Source organism: Agelaius tricolor, unplaced genomic scaffold (assembly GCF_023055355.1).
Source record: "Agelaius tricolor isolate 1412-34295 unplaced genomic scaffold, bAgeTri1.0.p SCAF_42, whole genome shotgun sequence".
NCBI classification, from domain to species: Eukaryota; Metazoa; Chordata; class Aves; order Passeriformes; family Icteridae; genus Agelaius; species Agelaius tricolor.
The window spans coordinates 1245696-1273079 of record NW_027269302.1 but is presented as its reverse complement, the minus strand read 5'-3'; the positions used below and the strand labels follow the sequence as shown (position 1 = coordinate 1273079).

Here is a 27384-nt window from a genome sequence, read left to right as displayed (position 1 = left end):
GAGACCCCAGTCAAGTGGACAGGTAGAGAGGATGAATCAGACACTAAAGAGGCAAATCAGTAAAATATGCCAAGAAGCCAAATTGCAGTGGCCCCAGGCTTTGCCAATAGCACTGTTGAGGATTCGGATAAAGCCTAGGAGTGGGATGTCAGTCAGTCCTTATGAGATATTGCATGGGAAACCATATGAATCTCCTGAGCCTAACCCTAATGTGCACGTCACAGGAAAGCAGGAAGTGTATAATTATGTTCTGTCTCTCGGGAAAACTTTAGCTCGGCTCCGGAGCATCCTCGTGTGGAATAGACCGCTGACTCTCGAGAACCCAGTTCATAACATACATCCAGGAGACGAGGTGTACATCAAGAACTGGAACAAAGAACCACTGAAAGAAAAGTGGAGTGGGCCCCACCAGGTACTGCTGACCACCTTTACAGCAGCCAAAGTAGCCGGCGTGGACCCCTGGATTCACTACACCCGAGTGAAGAAAATCCATCCTGGATCACGGACTGTGTAAACTGTGGAACCAACAAGGCTGCAGATAAGATGTGTTTAATCACTTTGAGAATGCTATCAGTAATTGTGCTAACGTTATGGTCATTAATGTCTTTGGGATGTGGAATGCAAAAAGATCAACTAAACACTCTTCATTCTAGAATGAAGAGAGAGGTACAAACAGAAACACAGGTGATAAAGGTTTCTAATGCAGTTTGGGCTGAGAATGTAATGATTGGATTAGTCAAAGCCTTTGCCAAAATGCAAAACACCTGTAGAATAACTGCCTGTATACCAATACCAAAGGGCAGCAGGAGATCCAGTAAATTGGGGAATCATAACAGCAAAACTACCTGAAATACAAAAGAACAAAACAATTGCATGCAAACAGGTACCTGAGTCGAGGCAAGTAGTCACGGAAACTTGGGAGAAAATAGGAACATGGATGAGACCCATGGGCCAGAAAGACTGTATTCTAAGTGATGGCACACTAGGAACCCCTATGGGAGAATCAGCAGGCATCACACAATGGCAATGCTATTTGCCACACTATAAACAGATTACAGAAAATGTTACAGAAACCACTCTGGTATGGAAGTGTGAGGCCAAGGATCAGAAAGATCAGACAGAGCCTTGGGACAGTGCGTGGTCTGTGAGTATCCTTCAAAGATTCCAATGTATGGCAAACACCCCTTGGTGCATTAAGTGGGAAGGCCCCGAGAATGAAACAGATCCAGCAGTAACAAACACTGCCACCAGTAGCAGAACGAGGGCAGACAAAGTAAGTTGGTGGGCATGTAATAAAACTTATGACTGCACTTCTGATGATGCAGAGATAAAGCAGATGCCACCCCTGGCAATAGCCCTACAAACTGGCTGTGCTTGCAGAGGGATCAAACATAAACGAGGCAGAGTGAATTATAAAGCAGTTGTAGGATGTACCAGGAGTACAGTCCGAGGTCCAGGACAATTTGTATGGGCAGCAAGCGATGGCACCTGGACAACACATCTGCCTGTAGATGGGAAAGTAAAGGAAATTACTTTAGGCCTCCCAACCTCATGTCCAATTTGGAAAAAGTCCCCATTTAACGGAAAACATGAACTTGTGCAGATAAGAGCAAGACGAGAAGTTCTAGACAATGAAAATCCAGATGACACTTGGCAAGAACCCTCTGGTGGAGTGAAATTTGGGTGGGCCCGAGAGTCTTTGCTTGGTCCTATAGCAAACTATAAGAGTAGGGAGATGCTGTACAAACTTACAGGTCAGGTAGATAGACTGGCAAGAGTCACCCGGGAAGGATTTAAAGAATTAAATGTACAATTACAAGCCACCACAAAAATGACTTTACAAAATCGATTAGCCTTAGATTTGTTACTCCTGAAAGAGCATGGAGTATGTGGATTTTTAAAGGGACGGGTTGGTCATTGCTGTGTTCACATCCCAAATGTAACTGCAGATGTAGAATATGACATCAATCAGTTGAAACAAAGAGAGCATGAAGCACAAGAAGAGCAAAAGGATTTGACTACGACCTGGCTAGGCAAAATCTTTAAAGGGCTAGGGTGGAATGTGCGTTCATGGATTAAATCTATCATTGAGAGTGTGATAATCTTACTAATTGTATTCTTAGCAATTTGGTTAGTTCACAGCATCTTGAAAGGAGAGATACAGAAGAAAACATCCTGGAACCAGAAGATAATAAAGGCTCTGACACGAGATCCACGCCCACCATCTTCTGGTTCTCCAGTTCGTGACAGCATCCACGACAACGTTTACATCAACCATGGACTTGAAGAACGTCAAGAATAAATTGAGAAATAAAGGACTGTATCAAGTGAAAACATTTACACCTATAGTGAAGTGAAAATGCTTTCAAAGGGGGGAGAATGATAGTGGGGCCCTGGAAAAATGTCAAAAATAGACTCTGAAAATGTTAGGCTTTGTGCTTGCCAGATCATGTGAAATTGCACCTGCGTAAGCAGAACATGACAAATGATATAATTGTTAGATGTGATGATTGTTTAGTAATTAAATATAATTATTGTTTAATCATAAGAAGAATCATGAGGAACTATGTTAGAAGTTTGAGGGGGGCCACGAGGAGCCCATGCTTGGCTGAAATCTATGTATACAATAGAACAATTGAAGTTTAATCATTAACATGAAAGTTATATAAGGATAGAATATAAAAACATGTCCATCCCGAACCCATGTCGGAGTCAGATTTGGGCTGGTACCCCTGACACCCAGAGCTCTTCAATAAAAGCACCTGCATATAATCATTCTGGTGATTATGTGTTTCTGAACGCTAATATACCCAGTAAAGTGTTAAACCCTTCCCAGCTGCTGTGCATGAGGCTCTATGAATATGCACCAGGCTGATGTAAGGGGAAAGGTATTTCAGGGGATCCCTGAAGGTAACAGGGTGCTCCTGGCTGAGTGCCAAGATGCACCCGGCCGTAATACCCTTTGCTCCATGGTCCTGGTCTCCCATTGTCCTTTATTAAACTTTTTAGATTTTCACAGGAGAGTGAACGCATTTTTCACATTTTTGAATGGTTGAAGTTCTTTAATTTTTCACGGGAGGGAGTTTTGAAGAGCTGCAAGTGGCCAATCTGCCTGCAACAAGGACCATTCCACGGGTTCTTGTCACCTTTCCCGACACGTCTGCTGCAGCTCATGGAGGGTAAAGCCCTGGAGGCTCCTTATGGGCGGTTATGGACGATTGCAGGCAGCGCCTCCATGCCCTGGATCAGCGGTGCCCCCTCCTGGGAACCCCCACGTGTTCCAGTTTCTGTGAAGCTGCCTGTGAAAAACACGTTCACTCTCCTGTGAAAATGTAAACAGGTTAATAAAGGACTTTAATAAAAGTTTAATGGGGGACCAGGACCATGGAGCAAAGGTTATTACGGCCGGGTGCATCTTGGCGCTCAGGCAGGAGCACCCTGTTACCTTCAGGGATCCCCTGAAATACCTTTCCCCTTACATCAGCCTGGTGCATATTCACAGACCCTCATGCACAGCAAACTTTTCCCCCAAACTAGTTTACGTTCCAAGAACTCGATGACTTAAGTACTTCAGATGAAAAATATCTAAAGAAACTAACATGCAATCTAACAGATCTTAGTTAAACAATTCATATTACAAATACACTAAACACAAAACCAAACACCACTATAATTTCTCAGACATTTCAACCAAACAATTAAACTTTAATAACATCCTTAAGTACTCTTGAAAAATTAAAATTATTTTTAAAACATTAATTGTGTGCGGGTGATTTTATTTTGATAATGATTTTTGGATTGTTTGGGTTAGATGATTTAAAAAATGGGATTTTTATAGGAATTGAATCAGCTGAGAAGGTGGCACTCTGCAAACAGAACTGACTGAAAATGAACGGGACAGAATCAGTAACTCTGAAAGTTTTATTTGCTATAAAATACATCCCACACACCCAGGCCCACACAATCCCTATCCCATTGCTCCAAATTGGGATCCCACTTCTCCCAATCCCCTTCGAACCCCATCTCACCCTGGTGGCTGTGGAATGGATTGAGTTTGGCATGGGATTGAGTTTTTTGAGGAGGGAACAAGGAATTTGAGGTAGGATTGAGCCTTTTTGGGTTAAAATTCAGTTATTTTCAGTAGAATTTGAGTGGTTTTGAGGGGACAGATCCATCCCTCTTGGCTTCTGGAGTAGAGAGAGATGGAGAAGAGAAAAAAATTCAGGCCAAACCAAAGGACAAGCAGGCAGGTGTGTCCCCAACATGGATCACAGGGAATGTGAGTGACCAGGGCTGTGCCCAAAGTGCCTCCTCCAGTGGGGGATGGAGCTGCAGCAGCGCACGAAGCTCTTCCCGCACTCGGGGCACTCGCAGGGCTTCCCTTACCGGTGCCTCCGTTGGTGTCGGGTCAAGTGAGAGCTGCAGGAGAAGCTCTTCCCACACTGGGGACACTCGTGGGGCCTCTCCCCAGTGTGGATGCGCCGGTGGGTGACGAGGGTGCAGTTGCGCTGGAATCCCTTCCCGCAGTCGGGGCATTGGAATGGCCTCTCCTCTGTGTGAATCCGATAGTGCCGGAGGAGATGGGAGCTGGTCTGAAACCTCTTCCTGCATTTATCACACTCGTAGGGCCTCTCCCCAGTGTGGATGCGCCGGTGCTTGACAACGTCGGAGTTGTACTTGAATCCCTTCCCACAGTCGGGGCATTGGAAGGGCCTCTCCTCTGTATGAATCCGATAGTGCTGGAAGAGACTCGAGCTGGTCTGAAACCTCTTCCCGCACTTGGAGCACTCATAGGGTCTCTCCCCAGTGTGGGTCCTCTGGTGGCTGATCAGGTTGGAGCTCTGGCTGAAGCTCTTCCCACATTCCCCACACTCGTAGGGCCGTTCCCCAGTGTGGGTCCTCTGGTGCCTGATCAGCTCGGAGTTCCACCTGAAGCTCTTCCCACACTCCTCGCACGTGTGGGGCTTCTCCCCATCCTGGAGCTGCTCATGGAGCACCAGCTCCGAGCTCTGGCTCCATCTCCGGCCGCCTTCCCGGCCCAGGCTGCCTCTTTCCCCATCACATCCCCGCCATCTGCGTTTGCAGCCCCTCCTCGTGCGGCATCTCCGGGCCTTTTCCTCCCCCTTGGCTTCCTGCGCCGTGGAGCCGCTCAAAACGGCCTCTGCCACCAGGTTCTGCCGCGGGCATTTGTCCTCCCTGCTCTCCATGCTCAGCTCCTGCTCTGGGCGAGGAAGGACAAGGACAGCATGGGATTTGCCTCCGTGCCACAGGCAAGGGCAACGAGATCCCCCCAGGCCGTCTCTGGGGACGCACTGCCCCCTCTTGGCCCTCCCCATTTCGGGATGCCGGGGCTGTTTGGGCTCCCGGGCTCCCTTCTCCCCTCATTCTCTGCTCTGCGCTGCAGCGGCTCCAAGGAGTCCCCCCTGCCCCTCTCCAGGCTCTTGAGGCTCCCGCCAATGGCGGCGCTCCCCCCTCTCTGGCCTCCCCACTTTGGCCTCCTGGGGGACACAGGGCTCTGCTCCTCCAGGCTGCCTCTGCCGGCAGCCGCCACCGCCACCGCCCGATGTCCCCCCGAGGGGCCTTTTCCGCTCAGCTTTGGACTTCTTCATTCTCCAAACATCCCCCCAGAAACCCAACCCAGGGACCCCCCGGGATATCCGGGCCAGGCTCCCCCTCCCCGCTCACCGGAGCCATGGGGGGGCGATGATCCCACAGGTGGGGGCTGCGAATTCAGGCAGGGCTTGAGACCGCGTGGCTCCCGCAGCTCAGCCTTGATCCGCCCTTGTCCCTCCTCTTCCTCTTCCTCCCGCTCCTCCTCTTCCATCCCCCCTCCTCCTCCTCCTCTGCGTTATCCCCACCTCCCTCTCCTTTTCCATCCCGCCCCTTCCATTCCTTCTCCCCCTCCTCCCCCCTTACCCCGCCTCCTCCTCCCCCTCCATCCCTGCCCTTCCCTCCCTCCTCCTCCTCCCCCAGCAGCAGCCACACCCTCGGTGCCCCGTTCCCGCAGCCCTCGCAGCCCGCGGCAGCAGCGGCCATGGAGCCGGGCCAGGTCGGCATGGGCAGCGCGGGGCTCTCGGCTGCTCCCAGCCGCTGCGGGCGGGGGGAACCCGGCCCGGGCCAAAGGAGAGGCAAACTGGGCAAACTGGGGGCAGATCACAAAGCTAAGGATGCAGCAGAAAATGGAGCTGAAAGAGTTTCTTTAGTATTCACTCCAAACGAGGAAAAACTGGAAATTCCAAAGTTTAGGGAAGCCGAGAAAAAAGAATTAAACAAGATAGGAAATGAACAAGATATATCTGGGAAATAGAAACTTCTACATGGAAGACAATTACTTAATAAAATGTGCTTACTAGGAAAAGATTAGAAGACGTGCATCAGAAACCCCACTGGCGTACTCAAGCTTTGTGTGATCATTTTTTAAGGAATTTTGGGTGCACTGGGATTTTTGGTGTAGCAAAGCAAGTCACTGAAAGATGCTTAATTTGCCAAAGGATAAATAAAAAGGTGATGAGAAAAACAACATTAGGAGGTCATGAGTTAGCTCGTCGACCATTTCAAAATATCCAAGCAGAAGTTTAGATTTGTTAGGTTCTGGATTTATTTGGAAAAAAACCCATTTAATCTAGAAGAAAGAGAATATGCCATATGTTAGACAGGAGATTTTAGGAGAATAAAAATCTTTGAAGTATCAGAAACACCCGAGGAAAAAACCAAGAAAATAAAAAGGGGAAATGAAAGGGAGGGGAACAAGAGGAAAAGTCAGAAAGAGAGTGGGATCCTCTGCAGCTCTTGCCCCCTCCGTTGGCGGCCGAGGCGCCTGTCCCGGGTCCCGGCTCGCTGCCCGCCTCAGCTCCGCCTGCCCCGGTTTCCATCCCAGGTGCGGGCTCACTGCCCAGGGCAGCTCCACCTGCCCCGGCGCTGGCGGTGAATTTGTGTGCCCTGGCCCCACTGCCCGGCCCGCGGCCGCTCTGCCGGCCATGCTGGGCAAGATGGGGTTGCTCTGTCCTGCCGCGTGGGCCGAGGTCACCGCGCCGACCGCACCGAGGGCGGGTCCCAGCCATCCCATCCCCGGCTGCCCTGCCTCTGCCAGCTGCGCTGGGCAGCGCCGCTGCTGCTGCCGGGGTCTCCCACCTGCCTTTTCTCTGCCGGGAGCTGCCGGATCAGCCGCCAGAAGCCATGTGGGGGCTGCCCACGCTCCGGCTCGGCCTCCACGGGAAGATCCCCCTCTGGCGATTCCGGCAGCAGACCCTGCCCACACTCCGACCGAGCCTCGGCGGGATATCCTCCCCTGACCCCTCCTGCTCTGAGTTACGTCCCCTTGGTAACCACAGCTCCTGCTGTTCAGGGAAAATCCCTCTCTCTACAGGAAGCACCTTATCGAAACACGAGGAGCTCAGTTAAAAGGCAGCCCTCTCCAAATTCTTTCCCAAAACACGGGAGAAAGGCTACAGAAGGTAAAAAAGTGAAAGAGTTAGATGAAGGGATTGCTCTATTGCCGTTAAGAGAGGTTCCCATGGCAGGGATGCGCTGCCCCGCCCCGCGGGAGCCACCGGCGCCCCTGCCGGCCGTGCCCGGAACTGCACCCAAGGGGAAAGCGCCGCGGCCGAAAGGCCGGGACCGGCTCCGGGCTCTGTTTGTTGTCACTGCCGGAGCTGTTGATACACACTACTATTATTATATTATACACACTAGGAAAGAACCGTTATTCCTAATCCCATATCTTTGCCTGAGAGCCCCTTGATTTCACTATCCTAAAAATTAAGAGGGAGGGGGTTTCCATTCTCCATCCCAAGAGAGGCTTTTTCTGCCTTCCCAAGCAGACGCCTGTCTTGTAAAGCAAGACAAGCACCCACAGGCACTGAGGGGGGCTGCAGGAGGGGCAGAAGAAGGCCCTGCAGCACTTGGACACAAAGGCCCAGCAGGTGAATGCAAGAAGGGAGCAGCAAAAGGCCAAGCTGAAGGCAAAGGCCAGGGCAGAGCTCCTACAGCCCCTGAGGGATCAGCCCCAGGGCCCAAGGGGGCCCCAGCACCCAGGGCACGGCTCGGCCACAAGCACCCGGCAGAGGCATTGCCCTCCTCGGCAGGGCACAGCCCACCCAAACAGCCCCTGGCAAGGAATCAGGGCTCCGGCTGCAGGGCACAAGGACACTGCAAGCAGAGACAGCAGCACCCTCAGGACCAGCAAGTCCAGCCCGTGATGGACATGGATTGGCAGGGCTGGCACAGCTCCCATCACACCAGGGACCCTCCACACTGGAGCCCTTGAGAACATTCAGGTGGGTCTGCATTGAGAGGAGGCATTTCCTGATGGACACAGGGGCCTCTCAATCTGCTCTGAATCTTAGACCTAAAGGGGAAAATAGTAAAGGAATATTTTAATTTTTAAGGGAATGAGTGGGAAAGATGAGCAGGTATGATTTGTTCAACCACTATTAGAAGCTGTGGGGGATAGGTTTGAAATAAATGAATTTCTTTTTCTTCCTCCTGTGATTGAAATTAACTAGGAAGGAGGTTGAGAGCTGGATTTTAATACTGTAAAAAGGGATACAGAGGCTAGTTCTGTTGTACCTCTGTGTCAAAAGTCTGACAAGGCCTATGCTGAAGTGAACCCAGAAGTGTGGGCAGCCCCAGGGAAATACAGAAAATTAGATATGGAGCCTCTACAAATTAAAGCAACCAGGACAAGCAATACCCTGTTCCAAGAGAGGGAAGGAAGGGCTCACAGCCTGGTATTGAGTCCCTGTTAAAGGCAGGGCTTTTGGAGCCAAGGGTGTCTCCTTACAACACTCCTATCTTGCCAGTCAACAGACTGGATGGATGGACACAAGGAGGAAACACAGAATTTTCAAGTGTTAAAATTAAGATTAACTGAGGCGAGTGGCCTGGGCCTTCCAGACAGGGAAAAAGAATTTGAATTATAGGTGGACGTTAAACAGGGTCTTGCCAAAGGAATTCTTGTGCTAAAATGTTTAACCCAGTGGCCAGAGAGCAGCCTCATTGTCTGCAGAATTGTGCAGCCACAGCTTCCGTGGGAGCAGAGGCTGAAAACTGATGACAACAGGAGGATCTCCTAGAGTTCAAGTCTGGCATCAAGTTAAAGCTTTGACAACCAAAAGAGCCTCTAAATGGATGAGCAGGGCTCGGTGATTACAGTATGAAACTTGTTCAGTGGCACAGGAGGATTCAGAACTGAGGACAGGGCAAGGGTTTAACCCAGCCTCCTGTTTGAACAGCCTGGAGAGGGGCTGGCAAGGAACCCAGGATTGCACTCAAGGGACAGAGCTCCCGAGCCAGGCTGGGAGAGATTGATGGGACATTCCCTGGCCTGAGGGAGACAATGTGTTTGTGGATGGCTCTGCAAGGGCAGCAGGAGGGAAAAGAGCTACAAGACAGGCTGTTATTAAGGAAGGGGAATCAGACAAAGCACAGGTCACCGGCCCATGCTCAGCCCAACCCGCGGAGCTGTGGGTGCTTGTAAGAGCCTGGCACTGAAATGCCCTGAGCAGGAAGGCTTCAAAATCTTCTGCTGACACCATGGCACCTAACAGGGGGGCAAAAGCAATTCTGACTGCTTCAGCAAGCACTGGATCACTTATTAACCTATTGCTAAAAGAAATGATTCAAAGATAATGGATTGTGGAAGCAATAGATTCAGATGGGGAACTCATTTTACAGGAAAGACCCTTCAGGGGGTTATGGCAGCTTTAGGAATACAATGGGACCTCCATAACCCCTGACAAGCCCAGAGCTCGGGCTGGGTAGAAAGAATGAATGGGGAAATAAAGAAACACCTTTGGAAGCCGGAGATAGAAACCAAGATGCCATGGGTACAGCTTTTGCCATTGGCCTTGGCAAGAAAAAGAGCCAGACCCAAGGCAGATATTCAATTATCTCCCTTGGAATTCATGTCTGGAATTCCTTACCTGGGCAATTCTCCGCCTAGTGCAGGGTGGAAATAAGGGATGTAAATGTAAGGCAGGCTGTAGCCAGGATCCTGTCTCCTGTGGAATCTCTCCCCCAGGAAGCTGGGCTGGCACAGAGCCTGCCCTGGGACTTTGCTGTTGCCAACACCCAGCCAGGCCATCGGCTCCTGCCTAAGGAGTGCAAAGCAGCACCACTGGTGGCCAAGGGGCCCACGCCAAGTGTCCCTGAGGCCAGAAACAGCCGCCAGCACAGCTGAGCACGGGGGGACCCCTCAGCCTGGCCTCAGGGGCTCTGAAGCCCCGGAGATTTGCACTTCCCGCCTGCAGCAGGACCATGGGAGCCGCCCCTGAGCCTGCCCTGAAGGCAACGCAGCAGCAGCCAGGGCTCCACAGCGGGCCAAGCCCCTGGGCCTGCCCACAGATCCTCTGCTCAAACCCTCGGGAATCCTGGCCACCCTCCCCTGGCACCTCCAGCCACTGCGGCCAAGCCTCGCTGCCGCTGCTGCAGCTCCAGCGCTGGCTGGGCCTGCACTGCCACAGCTGCTGGGGAGCACCGCGGCACAATTCCACCCTGGGGCTCACTCACACCCACACTCTGGGCTGCCTGCGACTGCACTGCTGCAAAATGTACCCATTCTGCTTCTTTTAAATCTTATTTCTCTGCTCAGAAAGGTTTCTCTACTCAAAGGTTTGCCTTTGGGAAAGAAATTTTAAAGGTTTTATTTAAGGGGTTCCCAGTCTGTTCGGATGTTAAACTCATCTCCACCACTCAATGGAGACGAGTTTAACATCCGAACAGACTGGGAATAGCCCAAAAGACACCCACAGAGATAAGGACCAGCAACAAAACATCAACGCCCCGCAGCAAACAGCAACCAACAGCTACCCCAGACACTGCCCCCGCACAGCTGGAGACACCTGGTCTGGAAAAGGCTGAGAAGGAAATCCAGGAGTGTGGGCGGAATTCACAGCAGAGGGGAAGAAATCCGAGACTAATAGGAAACCAAATACTAAAAACTTACACGACTTGGAAGCAATGAACATTAAAGCAGTGGATTTAGATTGGTTCAGACCACGTAAAGTTTAGGAAAAATCGGGTAAAACTGACATGTCATGGAATGATGTTTTCTGCACAGCTGGGCTATGTGTGGATGAAAGTATTTCTGTTGCCCATCCTGGCCAGAACCAAGTAATGCCTTGACTCTCTCACACTAAAGAGATTCTTGGAGAGTTTTTGTTTTCCCTACAGTTTCAGTGATAAGATTACAACATGAGAAACATTTGTTATAATAATCCTACTTTATATTGTCAGGTAGGTTTGGGACAGAAGGGTGAGAATCAATTTTTGGTCTGGGTTTTTCCATGTTCGCCTTTATGTTGCATTTTGCAAAATTGAAGAGCTTTAACCGTGATACTTTTAACTCTTAAATAGTTAATACTTTTTTTAAAAAAAGCAGATTCCGGGGGGCCACATGTGACTCACCAGATGGCTGCCCTGGAAGAGGAGCTTTGGTTCTAGTCAGCCAGGAGAGGAGCTTTAGGAATGCAAATGAACCCTGCTGGGCAAAGCCTGGCCAATGTACCTGGGTCTCTTGCCTGGGGCAGGAATTGGGCTGATTCCCCCTGCCCCTCACCCCGAGCTCTGCCTGCTTGCACTGATGGAATTTGCACAGCTCAAGGCAGAGCCCGGGGTGAGGATATCTGACCCTGCAAGAGAAACGGGTGAAGCTGCAAAGGGAAACAGCAAATGGAGAATGTTGGGAAAACTTCACTATAAATAAATGGGGGGGAATCATCCCTCTGCCCACTCCAACGTGTGCTGTCACTGTCTATGTTATATAGGGTGGATTAGAGCACTGAGATGTTCTTGCTACCACAAGTTCCGGGAAATCAGTTGGGAATCCAAGTATTTGATGATTTAATTAGAGACAAATGGTCAATTGATGCAGCCCTGGCTGGAGAGAGCGGCCAAAGATGGGGAGAAGATGAACGGCCAGCAGAACAAATCCTACAACACCATGGACCAGCCCCTGGGAACCCGAACCAATTCATATCAGGAGCCACAGAACCCATTCCTCATTTCAATGGCACCATTAGATTACAAGCTGTCCTCGGAATAACCAACCAGACAGCTCCAGCTCCTGACCTTCCTGCTGAGCAATCCACTGAAATGAGGAACACAACATTTCACCATGGGATGGGATCAGATCATCTGTTAGCAGAGAAAAGAGGAGTTTGTGGAAAATCAAATGACTCAAACTGGTCTTGGCAAATAGATGACAAAGCAAAAGTGGTGAAACAGATAACAAAGGAAACAAAAAAGCAGCTCATGTACCAGTCCAAACGTGGAAAGGATGGGAATGGGACATGGTTTTGTGGTTCCCTGGCAGACCATGGGTTAAACGAATGCTGCTTCTGCTCTGATGTGCTACAGCACCTCTCACCTTTTTACCGTGCTCCACACCTTGAGAGTGCAGCTCATTCAGCAGCTGAGCGAGGGGCCAGGGGCTTGTAGATAAGGAAGTAATGGGCGAAACCACCAGCTTCAATAAATGTTATTAATTAACATGGACTGCTGCTCATAGAAAGTCCCGCTAAATTCCTGAACGTCGAGAACAAAAAAGACTTAACAGAGCCGTGAATATCGGCTGTTCTACAAAAGTGGGGGTGCACATTAACGAGGACGTGCAGTTGGCAGATCGGGAGGTCTGAACCTTCCAAGTACCTCAGCCAGTGGGCAAAGGGAGAGGGAGATGAGCCGGGAAAATGAGGATAAAAAGGAGGCTGCGAACTACAACAATGGCAGCGAGCGCACGGCAAATGCGCCACGGCCTCTCCCTCTGCTCAGCAATAAAGTCACTTGTACAGGACTCCTCTGTCTCCTCGGGGCACGGAAACCTCCGGCCACGTGAATTTCCCCGCACAGCCGCGGGCACGGGGCAGCCGCCCCTGTGCCAGCCACAGGAACCGGGCCGAGCCAGCGCTGCTCCGGCAGCGGCTCCTGCCGAGGCAGCGGCCGCAAGGAGACCGCGGGCAGCCGCTCCCGCAGCGCCCTCACGGCAGCGGCACCACGGGCCGGACACGGCACAAGGAACCCGCCTGAGCCCCCTGCCGCCCCCGAGGCCCGCAGCGAGCCCCGAGCCCCCGCACAACCCAGCGCGGCTCCCACCTGCGCTGCGGCCGCCTCCCAGCTCCGCCGCCGCCTCACCGGTGGGTCCCGGTCACTCCCAGTATGGTCCAAATCACTCCCGGTAGGATCCCAGTTGCCCCCGACACGGTCCCAGCGGCTCCCAGTCATGCCCTGTATGGTTCCTTTCACTCTCAGTCCCTCTCAGTAAGAGCCCAGTGTGGCCCCAGGCACTTCCAGTATGAGCCCGGTCACACCTTACCCGATGCCATTTGCCCCCGCTGTGGTCCCAGTTGCTGCCAGTATAAGTCCAGTCACCTCCAGTTTGATCCCAGTTACTCCCAGACACTCCCAGTACTATGCCAGTCACTCCAAGTGTCACCCCATCAGTCCCAGTATGATCCCAGTATGACCCCAGCATGGGGCAGCTGCTCCCAGTATGATCCCAGTTGCTCCCTGCATTATTCCAGTTTCTCCTCTTCACCCCTACTACAGATCTGATCACTCCCAGTATGATTCCAGTCAGTCCCAGGATGATCCAAACCATTCCCAGTCCCTCCCAGTCCAATCTCCATTGTCCCCTGCATGTTCCCAGTAGCCCTCAGTGTGGTCCCAGTATATCCCAGTATGATCTCTGCTGCCTCAGTTCTGCTCCCAGTGGGTTCTTTTCCCAGTCTGTCCCAGTCCATTCCAGTCTGTCCCAGTCTCTCTCCAGCAGCTGCTGCCCACCCCCCCCTCCCAACCCCATTCCCGGGCACTGGGACCCCCCCCTGCACCCCCTTATCCTGCACCAACACCCCCCCGCACCCCCTTTCCCGGGTATCCTCCTCTCCCAGCCCCTGGATCCCCCATTTCCGTGAGCCCAGGGAGCCCCGGGCCCCCATTCCCGGCCAGCCCGGGGCACCTCAGCCCCAGCCTCCCTTTGCTGGGAAACCCGGCCTGGGCACGGGGCTCTGCGGCCGCTCTGGGATTTATGATCCCCCAAAGGAAAGGGAGAGAACAGCAGAGAGAGAGCGAGAGAGAAGGAGATTGGGAATCAGGGATCGGGTCCCAGCGCCCAGCCCTGCTCCGCCGGGGGTGGGACCCGCACCCGCAGCAAAAATTGGCTCCGCTGCTCCCGCTGCTTGCCCGGCTTTGGGCCGAGCCCAGCGGGGTCCGGGCAGAGTTTGAGCGCAGGGCCGGGAGTTCAGCAGAGCCCGGCCCGGGGGTCCCGCAGGGCGCGGCCCTGGAGGGTCCCAGACGGATCGCCGAGGGATCCAGAGGGGTGCCAGGAGGGGATCCAGGTGAATTCCCTGGAATTCGCCCTTTCCCCCTCCCCCCGCGCTCCCTCGGGCACTTTGGCTTTCGCGTCTCTGCAGCCGCGATCGGGGACGGCTGCGATGGCCCCAGCGCTGGGGCTGGGGGTGCTCCGGGGGCTCCTGGGGGACCCGGGGGCCGCGACCAAAGGTGAGTGGGACCCCCCGAAACCGGGACCCCCCTGAACCGCAATTCCCGGGCACCGGGACCCCCTTGATCTTCCATTCCCGGGCAGGGGAACCCTCTAAACCTCCATTCCCGGGCAGGGGAACCCTCCTGAACCCCCATTTTGGGTCATGCCACCCCCCCTCACTCCACTTCCCCAGCACCGGGACCCCCCTGTACCCCCTCATCTGGCATCGAGATCCCCTGAACCCCCATTTCTGTTCACCGGGACCCCCCTGAACCGCAATTCCTGGGCACCGGGAACTCCCTAAACCTCCATTCCCGGGTACCGGGACTCCCCTGAACCCCCATTTTCGGTCCTGTGACCCCCTCAGCACCCTTTTTCAGCTCCGGGACCGCCCTGAACCCCCATTCCTGAGCACGCGGACCCCCTTGAGCGCCCATTTCTGGGCACAGGGACCCCCCTGTACCCCCTTGCCCAGCATTGGCACCGCCCTGTACCCCCTCATGTGGCCCCAGGACCCCCCTGAATCCCCATTTCTGGTCACCGACGCCCCCGGAACCGCAATTCCCGGCCACCGGGACCCCCTTGAATCCCAAATTCCTGGAAGGAAACTCCCCCCGAACCCGCATTCCCCGGCACGGGAACCCCCTGAACCCCAATTTTTGGGCACTGGGACCCCCCTGCCCCCCCTAATCCGGGCCTAGGATCCCCCCGCACCCCCGTCAGTGCTCTGGGACGCCCTGCACGCCCATTCCCGGCCACCTCGTCCTTCCCAGACCCCAGACCCGCCCTTTTCCTCGGCTTTTGGACCCCCAGATCTCCCAAATTTTGGCGTCCCCCCAGTTCTTCATTGCCGGCGCTTCCTGGAAGGGGTTCCAGGGGATCCCGGAGGGTCCCCTGGGGTTCCAGGGGGTCAAGAGACCCCCCTTGAACGTTCATTTTGGGGCACTGGGACCCCCCCCTGTACCCCCTTCCTCAGCCCCGATAACCCCTGCACCCCCTTATCTGCAGCCTGGAACCCCCTGAGCCCCCATTCCCGGGCAGGGAAACCGCCCTGAACCCCAAGTTCTGGGCACCGGGATCCACTACATCCCCTTATCCGGCACCGGGACCCCCTGAACCTCAATTTTCAGGCACCAGGACCCCTTGAACCCCGGAACTCGGGAATGGAACCCCCCGGAACCCCATTCCTGGGCACCGGGACCCCAGTGCATCCCGTTATCTGGCCCTGGGACCCCCTGCACCCCTTTTCCCAGCACCAGATCCCAGCCAGGCCATTATCTGGCACCGGCACCCCTGAACCCCCATTCCTGGGCACCGGGACCCCACTGCATCCCCTTATACAGCACCAGGACCCCCTGAACCCCCATTCCACTGCACCAGGACCCCCGTGCACCCCCATATCTGAGACTGGAACCCTCCCAAACCCTCCGTTCTCAGGCACAGGGACCCCCCCTGCACCCCCTTATCCAGCACGGGGACCCTCCTGCACCCCTTCATGCAGCACCAATGCCCCCCCGCACCCCCTTTCCCGGCCCTCCCCCTCTCAGACACCCCAGCCCCCGCTTTTCCTTGACCCCAGCACCCCCTGGACCCCCACTCCTGCCTTCCACAGCCCCCACCCACCACCTTCCTCAACACCGGGGCCCGTGCACCCCCTTTCCTGGGCACAGGGACCCCCTGGACACCCCATTGTTATAAAATTGACTCAAAACGAGTAATTTCCAATCAAAGAATTTATTAATTATTGAAGCAGTTATACTACGTAAGCAAAGGCTCAGCGCTGGGCGACAGGGGAGTCTCCGCTCCACCTACTGCCGCCCCAACTAGTTTCTGATTCAGTCCTTTTATCCTCTCCATCCTTCAGGAGTCCATGTTATCTCGGAGTTCTCTGCGCCTGCGCTGGTTGTTGCTAGGGGGTCATCCTTCTGTCTCCTGGTGGTCGGTGATAAAGGCTGCGGAGTCTTCCTCAGCCGCGTCTTCTTCACCCTATGTCCTTATTTGGTGACTTCTCTGTGGAAAATTACCAAAATCTTATGATTAATGCAATATGTGCCCTATCAAGCTTAAGCAAGCAAATGTCCTGCCTTGCAAACTGTGCCCTATCAAGCTTAAGCAAGCAAATATCCTGCCTTGCAGACTGTTTATCTGCCCCTGCCCCTTCCCCAGCTTTTCCCTGGTCATTATCTCTGTGAGTTATCTGCTTGTACCATTTGTCAGCGGGAAAGGTTTCCCTGCTGGGTGTTAATCTGCCCCTGCCCTTTCCCCAGCCTTTCCCTGGTCGTTATTTCTGTGAGTTATCTGTTTGTACCATTTGCTGGGTGGGACTATGTGTGGGCTCCTGCAACCCCTTCCCTGGTATCCTTGTGGCTTATATCTCATGAAGTAGTACAGAAATAGTCAGCAGACAACTCTTGTAACACACTGGTCTCTTTTTCGTGACGAACAAAATGTAGTCCCTCATCTCAATCCCCCCTTTGTTTTGATACTCAATTTTGTTCGTCAAAACGCTCTAATTCCCTTTTGCTGAGCTCCAGAGATTCTTCTGGATCATCCATCTTCAAGGTTCCGTATTTTGCTCGTGTGAGCATAAGGTGAGCAGCTTCTAATCTGCCTTTTACAATGCTAATCAATTTATTAAAAATACAAGGGCCAAACGTGAGTCCCAATAGTAAGAGAAGTAGTGGACCCGCTATCATTGATAATAAAGTTGTAAGCCAAGGAGAATAGTTAAACCAAGATTCATAGCAGCTTTGGTGTTTTTCCCTTTCTCTTTGTCTTCTTTCTAGCCCCTCCCTTAGTTTTGCCATTGAGTCCCGTATAATTCCGCTCTTGTTTACATATGTGCAGCATTCTTCTCTTAAAGCAGCACATAGTCCTCCTTGTTGCAGGAATAATAGATTTAACCCCCTTCGATTTTGTAAGGCTACCTCTGCTAGGGAATCTAATGATTCTGTGAGGTCTTTGATGGAGGTTTTGATCCTCCTGAGGTCTTCATCTACAGAGGCTCTTAGTTCTTGGAATCCTCGGTGTTGCTGTATGAGTGAGGCTATTCCTGTTCCTGTCCCGGCTGCACCTATTCCTAGTAACATTGCTACAGTGAAGGTTGTGAATATTTCCCGTTTCACTATGTGGGGTCCTATATTTTGATATTGTTCATAAACGTACTCTACGGGGTGGTAAAGGACTCTGGGTACTATCAATACTTGAATACAAAAGTCACTGGATTCATTAAATCGGTCTATATTTATACATGGGGTGACTCTGAGAGTGTTACAGACCCATTTAGTATTTGCTGCTGGCAGTATCCAGCTGGCAGGTTTCTTAGGGTCACTCTAATTCCCCATAACCTGACATAGATGTCGTTTTTCCACTGGTACTCGTCCTATACATCTTCCTCTCCCCGTTACCCTTGCCAAGGTTATCCCTCTCGATTCTTCTCTTTCTTTTTTCCATAGGCACCTAGCTGGGTTGGTCCCATTTACTCATCTGCTTTTTGCTGTTACCCCTATGGCTTCATAGAACGGGGGGTTTACGGTGTAACACAGCCAACATTCCTCAGTTAGATTTGGATGGGTCTCATTCAGGACTAGGAAAGTGGCCTGTAATATTTTCCACAAGTCCCCTTCTCCTGGGTTTTCAGGTCCTCGGGTCGAATCAGTAAAGTTTTGCTTATACATTTCTGGAAGACTAGTGGTTGGGGCTGTTTCTGATTCATTTCCATTATTTTCTCCTAGCGTTAGTTCTCCAGCTATCGCCTGGTTTGGTCCAATTGGTTCGGGGTCGTGTGGCACGGTTGTCTTTTGGATTATAAAGTGCCCCCCTCTGTCTGTCCCTGGTTCCCATAATCGGGCTCCCCACATTTTCCCTAATAACCAGACTTGGTCATGTGGTTTTTTCACATTAATGTAAATCATATTGCATGTTCCATCTAACCCTCCTTCTTTCTGGGTATATGTGGAAGTGGGCTGTGTACACCCGTATGGACCCCATCCAGTTCTGATAAACCCGTCCTCGTTCCCCCCAAAGGAGCTTACTGATACACAGTCCCAATAAGCACAGTAAAAGTGTCCTGGATAGTTACAATACCCTTTTCCCGGGTTTGAGCTTGGACAAAAATAACATCCAAACTGATTTAAACATGGATTTACAGGTATTAAATCACACAAAGTACATAAAAAGCTGGGTGCGCCAGACGTGATTTTGGTCTGGATAACATACTGGTCTTCCCATCTAATCAGTGACCATTTGAAGGGTTGATGTGAATACCCTTCTGCCCCTGAACTTGTTACGATGCACCAGAAAAGAATTAAGGCTTGTAATTTGGGGCTGTCATTGTCGGAGCTCAGGTTGAATTTTACCTTTGGTTTCCCCAGTGGTGGGTTACCAATCCTGGGGCAGGACGGCCAACATTTCCTGGACATCCCATATGGGGGTCGGGGCTTCCGATGGACTCCACTGGTTATTACCTCTCTGCCTTGCCCGACGACTCGTTTGCTGCGAGCCTCGGGGTTTGCCATCTTCTCGGCAGCAGAGGTATTCTTCAGGAGCCGGATAAACCTCCCGTTTCCACTTTTTAGCACTGGTGGCCCAGTTATCAGCTTTTATTAATGAGAGGTCACGCCGCAAATTGGGGGCTTTCTTCCGACACACCACTTCCAGGATGTCCAGGAGAAAGGGGATCGGTTCGTTAGGGTGGTAGCAGAACCGATCAGGATTTACCCCTTTGGAAAAGGTTTCCCACCACTCGTCAGATCCAAGCTTTACCTCCCCCGTAGCAACTCTGCTACTAAGAATGATAGAAGTTAGTCTCCTCTCTTTCTCATAGCACGGCGTACAAATTCCCCTAGGTGTTCTACCACTCCGACAATGAGACCACCAAGGTTCGTGACACAATTTACAGGAAAAGCATACAAGGGGGTGACAGTCACAATCTAACCAGTTACACTTTAACCTAATATCTTTGTTTTGTGCTTTTTCCCCCTCCCATGTGTGCCCTTTATGTTCTAATCTCGGGGACTTAAAGTAGGGCTTTCTCAACTCGTCCTCTAAGAGTTTGCAATATCCAGGAGCCTCCCGATTCCCTATTAGGTGGGTTTGGAGATAATGGTTATCTCCAACCCAGATTATTATCCAAATCATTTATCAGTTCGTTTCAGCTTTAATTTGGTTTCTCCCGGGAGACTGCAAACCTCCCAGCTGTGAGGGGGTTTTACCGGTCCTTTTATGCGACTAGCATGAGTCCATCCTTTTTCAGCGGTTCGTATGGCTGCCTCTGTGGTGAGGAGTACTTGGAACGGTCCTTCCCACCTTGGAGTCAAGGGGTTTTCTTTCCAGCTTTTCACGAGCACCCAATCTCCTGGCTGTACCTGGTGTAAGATAAAATCTAAAGGAGGCCGTTGTGCTAACATACCTTTTTCCCATAATGCCTTTCTGTACTTTGTCAATTCCACCAAATATTTTTGCGTACATGTGTCATTAATGACAGGATGTTCGTTAGGATTTTCTAGGTTATACGGCATCCCATACATCATTTCAAACGGTGATACCCCTAAATCAGCTCTAGGTCTTGTTCTTATATTTAGCAACGCTAGAGGAATACATTTAACCCAGGTCAAATTGGTTTCTGCTACCAGTTTGGTCAATTGCTTTTTTATTTCCCCATTCATTCGTTCAACTCGTCCAGAGCTCTGGGGATGCCAGGGGGCATGTTGTTCCCACCGTATGCCCAGAGCTGTTGCTAAGTTTTGGGTAACTTGGGAAATAAAATGTGGCCCTCTATCTGAGTCAATGACTTCTGGGACCCCATATCTCGGGATTATCTCTTCCATCAATATTTTCGTAACTACTTTGGCTGTTTCTCTTACGGTTGGGAAGGCTTCCACAAAATGTGTTAGGTGGTCCACCAAGACCAATAAATATTTGGTTCTCCCTACTTTGGGGAGCTCGGTGAAATCTATCTGAATGTGGGAGAAAGGCCTTTTCGCTAGCGGTTGGCCTCCCTCCGGTAATTTTCTCAAATTTTTTCTATTTACTTGTAAGCAAATTAGGCATCCTCTGTTTACTTGTTTGGCAATGTCCCAGATTCCCACACTCACATACTTTGCAGCAAAATAATCTACCAGTCCCTGTGATCCCCAATGTGTTTTTTGATGTATCTTAGTCAGTAATCTATGTGCCAATGCTCTAGGTATTATTTCTCTGCCATCTGCTAATTTCCATGCTCCTTGTGCATCCCTTTTAGCTCCTAGTTTTTGTATTTTATTCTCTTCTTCTTTATTAAACTTGATGTCGGGGTCAGGTTCTGGTGTTTGGGAGTGTTCTATGTTTTCCTGCAAGGTGAGGAGTCTCAGGGCAGCCTGTTTAGCCTCCTGGTCAGCTGCATTATTTCCCCTACTTCTCAAATCCAGTCCTTTTTGGTGACCTTTCAGGTGAACTATAGCTATTTTTCGGGGTTTTCGTAGGGCACTGAGCACGTCTAATATTAATTTACGGTGAACTAAATCTTTCCCTTGTGAATTTATTAGTCCTCTTTCCTCCCATATTTTGCCAAATGTATGGACTACCCCATAGCTATATTTCGAGTCCGTCAAAATAGTCCCATCTTTTCCTGTTAACCATTCCAGGGCTCGTAGTACAGCATATAGTTCACATGCTTGGGCGGACCAGGATCCACTAAGGGGTCCCGATTCTATCACTTCCAGGTTGGGTCCCCTTATGATAGCATATCCTGATTTTCTCCTTCCCTCAACTACTCTGGAGGATCCATCCACAAACAGTCTTCCTCCTTTTTCCAATTCTTCTTCTTCCAAATCTGGTCTGATTTTTGTCTGTTCTTCTATAGTCACTATACAATCATGTGTTAGTGCTTCTTCTGGTCCTCCATATAAGAAGGAAGCTGGATTTTGGATATTAGTAGTTTCTAGAGTTAAATTTGGAGCCTCAATTAATATTCCTTCATATTTTAGAAGCCTTGCGTCTGAGATCCATTTTTCAGCCTTTTGCTGTAAGACTCCCCGTATGTTATGGGGGGACAGCACTTTCAGGCTGCTATTAAATGTAATTTTCCGGGCTTCTTCTACCAAAAGAGCACATCCTACAATTGCTTGTAAGCACGTAGGCCATCCTCTGCTTACTGGGTCCAAGATCTTTGATAGAGCAGCCACCGGTTTCCTTTTCTCTGCCCATTCTTGAGTAAGGACCCCATATGCGACCCCCTTGTCTACGTTTATGAACAAAAAGAAGGGTCTATTAGTATTAGGTAAACTTAATACCGGGGCATGGATTAGGCTCTCTTTAAGCTCTTGCAGCCTTTCGGTGTCCTCCTGATCCCATTTTAGGAGTCCCTCTTGAGTAAGTTTCTGATACAAGAAAATCGCCTTACTACTGTAGTTTTCAATCCATTGTCGACAATACCCAGTTAGTCCAAGTATTTGCCTGATTTGTCTCTTATTTCTTGGAATTGGTAATGCTAAAATCGCCTGTATTCGTTCGGGGTCTATTCTTTTCTCTCCTTTCTTTAGATAATGGCCTAGGTATTTTACTTCTTCTTCGACAAATTGTAGTTTTGCCTTGGAGACTTTCAATCCCTTTAAGCCTAAAAAGTTCAATAACTTAATACTTTCTTTCCGTACATTCTCTTCCTGCTGCCCCGCCAGGAGTAGATCATCTACGTATTGGATTAATGCAACCCCTGGCCCCACTTGGTAATCCTGTAAAATTTGCTCTAAAGCCTGCCCGAAGAGATTAGGGGATTCAGTGAATCCTTGAGGGAGTACCGTCCATCTTAATTGTTGTCTCCTTCCCGTATGGGGTCTTCCCATTCAAATGCAAAATAATCCCGGCTTTCTTTAGCCAAAGGGCATGCCCAAAAGGCATCTTTGAGATCTATAACACTGTACCATAAATTCTCAGGCCCCAGTTTAGTCAAGAGGGTATAAGGATTTGCCACCACCGGGAACCGGGCTACAGTTCGCTTGTTTATTTCCCTTAAATCATGCACCAATCGATAGGTGCCGTTTGGCTTTTTAACTGGTAGGATGGGAGTATTGAACGGAGACATACAGGGTTCTAACAATCCATTATTCAACAACCTTTCTATTTCTGGTTTTAATCCTCGTCTCCCTTCTGGGGATAATGGGTATTGCTTAATTCGGACGGGGACATCCGGATTTTTGATAGTTACCGAAAATGGAGTGATTTTTAGCTGTCCCACGCTCTCAGGCGTGTACCAGACTTCGGGGTTAATTTGCTTTTCATCTTCTACCCTTAAAGGGCATAATTTAATTTTTAATTCCTTATTATCTACACCTATACTAATCCCTAATTCTATAATCATGTCTCGCCCAAGCAGATTTAATCTGACTCGGGTACCAATAATAGATTTCCCATCCCTATTTTGGATCCTGATTCTATAGTCACATTTTTTATGATTTGTACTTCAAAAGGTTCCCCTTTTGCCCCTATGACAGTGGCAGTTTCTTTAGAGATGGTACATCCTTTTGGTAGGTTCTGTACCGTGGATCTTTCTGCCCCCGTATCTACCAAGAATTCCATTTCTTGGTTGTGGGGACCCACTTTAAGTTTTATCAAGGGCTCTTTATGATTTTTCCGGGTCCCCACCAAATAGAGCCCCTGACCCCCCTAGTCCATTTGGAACTGCTTCTCGTCTCTGATTCGGACTCTACCTTCTCGCTTAAAATGCCCTTTTTTTCCGCAATAAAAACACACCTTCACCCCTTCTGACTCCCCTATACTTTTCTCTTTTTGTTCACTCGAACCTCCCTTTCGCCCTTCTCTTTGGTACCTCCCCCCACCTGTTGCTGCGACCATCAACCTTACTTGTCTGCGGTCTCTTTCGTCGTCCCTACGGACATATACTTTCTGTGCCTCCCTAAGCAGTTCATCCAGCCCCCTGTCCTGCCAGTCCTCTAACTTCTGGATTTTCTTCTTAATGTTGTCCCACGATTTTAAAACAAAATGGACTTTCAGCATTGACTGTGAAGTTTGGCTATCGGGGTCCATTCCGGAGTACAATTGTAAGTTCCGCCGTAATCTCTCGAGCCATTCCGTAGGCGACTCGTCCTTCTTTTGCCTATCGTTGAATGCCCGATCTATATTTTGCCCCCTCGGGACTGAGTCCCTAATCCCCTGAATAATTATGGTCCTTAAATCCTGCATATGTGTTCTATGTGCCGCATTTTGATGGTCCCAGTGGGGGTTCTGTAGGGGCCATTTAGCGTCCGCAGCCGGGCCTTGGACATGCTGCGTGTCCCAAATACACATTCCTTCCCTTCTTATCATATTCCGTTCTTCAGTAGAGAACAGAATGCCCAAAATGGACTGCATTTCTTCCCAGGTATAGATGTTTGGTCCTAAGAACTGGTCGACCCTCTCGGCTACCCCAAAAGGGTCCTCTAATAAATGTCCCATGTCCTTCTTAAAGTCTCGTACATCTGCCGAACTCAAGGGGACAGTAATAAATCCTATACCCGCCTGTGGTCCACCCATGGGCATCTCCCATAGAGGGAATAACCCCGTCTCAACCCTACTGCGGCTCCTTGTAATCGGGCCTTGGTAACCGGTTTGGTTAACCTCCCCTTGGTTACCCTCTTCATCATTGTTCGGTGCAGGTGGTTGTGGAGGTGGTGGGGCATTGGGTGCTGGCGGTGGGACATATGGGGGCGGTGCTATAATTAAGTCGCCCAAATGATTGTCCCTCTTCCCCTTTTTGTCCGGATCCCCTTTCCCTTCTCTTAATTGGAAAACATACACTTCGGGTCTTGCTACCCATATTTTGGCATAATCACTCTCCTCTTACGAGAAGGGCTCTTTAGAATTTACCCATAGGTTCAAGTCCTGTCGAACCCAGTCTTCAGATGATCCAAACACGGGCCAAAAAACTTTTTTGGAAATCTCTTTCCCACCCCATACTTCCATGCAATAATGTATCATTCTGGCCCTATCCTTAGTCTCGGTCCCCGGATAATGCTTCCAATTACTAAGCATAAATCCTAGGGGGCTGTCCCTTGGAATGGGGGGGAGTTTGACTTGGGTTGGGGTCTTGCTTTTCCCCTGCCCCATTCGTCCGGAGTGCCTTCTTTCACTCTCAAATTCCTTTCACTTCCCCTTTTTCGTGGCCCGAGCCCTCGCGGGTCTACGGGAACCGCACTACTCAAGGGTCCGCACTCACTTGGAGAGTCCGGCTGCCGGCCCTCCTCTCATTCACACTTGTCCACCGCCACACTCCGGGATCCCAACCCCGCCCGAACGGATTCCCTTTTATACTTACGCGTCCTGCGTCTTCGTCCGGACTCCGTGCACAGATTATTAAGGGGTTCACCGGTATAATTTGTCCCGTTTGCTTACTAGTATATATTTTAGGGTCGTCGGTGAGAGTGGTGGAGGTTCTCCCAGAGGGGCCACCCGGAAAGCACTGGATGAGGCGCCCCCCACTCTGGGTAGATCTTACCCGATCCAAACCCTCATCCGAGTCACGGCACCAAATTGTTATAGAATTGACTCAAAATGAGTAATTTCCAATCAAAGAATTTATTAATTATTGAAGCAGTTATACTACGTAAGCAAAGGCTCAGCGCTGGGCGACAGGGGAGTCTCCGCTCCACCTACTGCCGCCCCAACTAGTTTCTGATTCAGTCCTTTTATCCTCTCCATCCTTCAGGAGTCCATGTTATCTCGGAGTTCTCTGCGCCTGCGCTGGTTGTTGCTAGGGGGTCATCCTTCTGTCTCCTGGTGGTCGGTGATAAAGGCTGCGGAGTCTTCCTCAGCCGTGTCTTCTTCACCCTATGTCCTTATTTGGTGACTTCTCCGTGGAAAATTACCAAAATCTTATGATTAACGCAATATGTGCCCTATCAAGCTTAAGCAAGCAAATGTCCTGCCTTGCAAACTGTGCCCTATCAAGCTTAAGCAAGCAAATATCCTGCCTTGCAGACTGTTTATCTGCCCCTGCCCCTTCCCCAGCTTTTCCCTGGTCGTTATCTCTGTGAGTTATCTGCTTGTACCATTTGTCAGCGGGAAAGGTTTCCCTGCTGGGTGTTTATCTGCCCCTGCCCTTTCCCCAGCCTTTCCCTGGTCGTTATTTCTGTGAGTTATCTGTTTGTACCATTTGCTGGGTGGGACTATGTGTGGGCTCCTGCAACCCCTTCCCTGGTATCCTTGTAGCTCATATCTCATGAAGTAGTACAGAAATAGTCAGCAGACAACTCTTGTAACACACTGGTCTCTTTTTCGTGACGAACAAAATGTAGTCCCTCATCTCACCGTCCTGTCCTTGTCCTTCCTCGCCCAGAGCAGGAGCTGAGCATGGAGAGCAGGGAGGACAAATGCCCGCGGCAGAACCTGGTGGCAGAGGCCGTTTTGAGCGGCTCCACGGCGCAGGAAGCCAACGGGGAGGAAAAGGCCCGGAGATGGCACACGAGGAGGGGCTGCAAACGCAGATGGCGGGGATATGAGGGGGAAAGAGCCAGCCTGGGCCGGGAAGGCGGCCGGAGATGGAGGCAGAGCTCGGAGCAGGTGCTCCATGAGCAGCTCCATGATGGGGAGAAGCCCCACACGTGCGAGGAGTGTGGGAAGAGCTTCAGGTGGAAGTACGACCTGACTGTGCACCAGAGGACCCACACTGGGGAAAAGCCCTACAAGTGTGGGGAGTGTGGGAAGAGCTTCAGCCAGAGCTCCAGCCTGATCAAGCACCAGAGGACCCACACTGGGGAGAGGCCCTATGAGTGTTCCAAGTGTGCGAAGAGGTTTCAGACCAGCTCTGATCTTCTCCTGCACTATCAGAGTCACACAGAGGAGAGGCCCTTCCAATGCCCCGACTGTGGGAAGGGATTCCAGAACAACTCCGACGTTGTCTGGCACCGGCGCATCCACACAGGGGAGAGGCTCTACGAGTGTGATAAATGCAGGAAGAGGTTTCAGACCAGCTTCAATCTCCTCTGGCACTATCGGATTCACACAGAGGAGAGGCCCTTCGGATGCCCAGACTGCGGGAAGGGATTCAAGTACAACTCCCACCTCGTCACCCACCGGCGCATCCACACGGGGGAGAGGCCCTACGAGTGTCCCCAGTGTGGGAAGAGCTTCTCCAGCAGCTCTCACTTGACCCGACACCAATGGAGGCACCGGTAAGGGAAGCCCTGTGAGTGCCCCGAGTGCGGGAAGAGCTTCGTGCGCTGCTGCAGCTCCATCCCCCACTGGAGGAGGCACTTTGGGCACAGCCCTGGTCACTCACATTCCCTGTGATCCATGTTGGGGACACTCCTGCCTGCTTGTCCTTTTGTTTGGCATTTTTTTCTGATTCATCTTCATCCCTTAAAAACAGCCAAAACAGTGTTTAAAGAAAAAAATTGATCAAAGATGTCTAAAGTCCCACAGTTTCAGAGTTTTTTAATGGGAAATTGATGGTTTGGAGAGAATATTCTGAAGGATTTGTGTAGTCTGGGGGGGGATTTTGTGCAGTGTTCTCCATCTCTTTGCACTCCAAAAGCCAAGAGGGTCACCTCAAAACAAGTGAATCCCACTGAAAACAACTGGATTTTAATTCATACAGGCTCAATCCCACATCAAAATGCCTTGTTCCCACCCTAAAAAACTCAGTCCCACGCCAGACTCACTCCATTCCACAGCTGCCAGAGTGAGATGGGGTGTGAAGGAGATTGGGAGAAGTGCAATCCCAATTTGGAGTGATGGGATTGGGATTGTGTGGGGCTGGGTGGGTGGGATGTATTTGATAGCAAATAAAACTTTCAGAGTTAGTGCCACCTTCTCAGCTGATTGTGTTTGTGTCCTCCTTTCTCTCCTGCCTCTCTTTGCCTGCTCTGTTTCTCTCTCAGTGTCTCCCTTGAGCCAGGGCAGCTGCCACCAAAGACCCTGCCCTGATTTAATTC

General features: G+C 50.9%; 1 protein-coding gene across 1 annotated transcript in view; it reads left to right on the top strand.

Moving 5' to 3' along the window:
• Positions 1-26626, top strand: part of LOC139603937 (zinc finger protein 850-like) — a 136743-nt gene extending 110117 nt beyond the window's left edge. Inside the window, exon 5 of the mRNA XM_071454938.1 lies at positions 26042-26626. Within this exon, the coding sequence (XP_071311039.1) occupies positions 26042-26626 (585 nt within the window). The remainder of the gene's footprint in view (positions 1-26041) is intronic.
• The last annotated feature ends 758 nt before the right edge of the window (positions 26627-27384 follow it).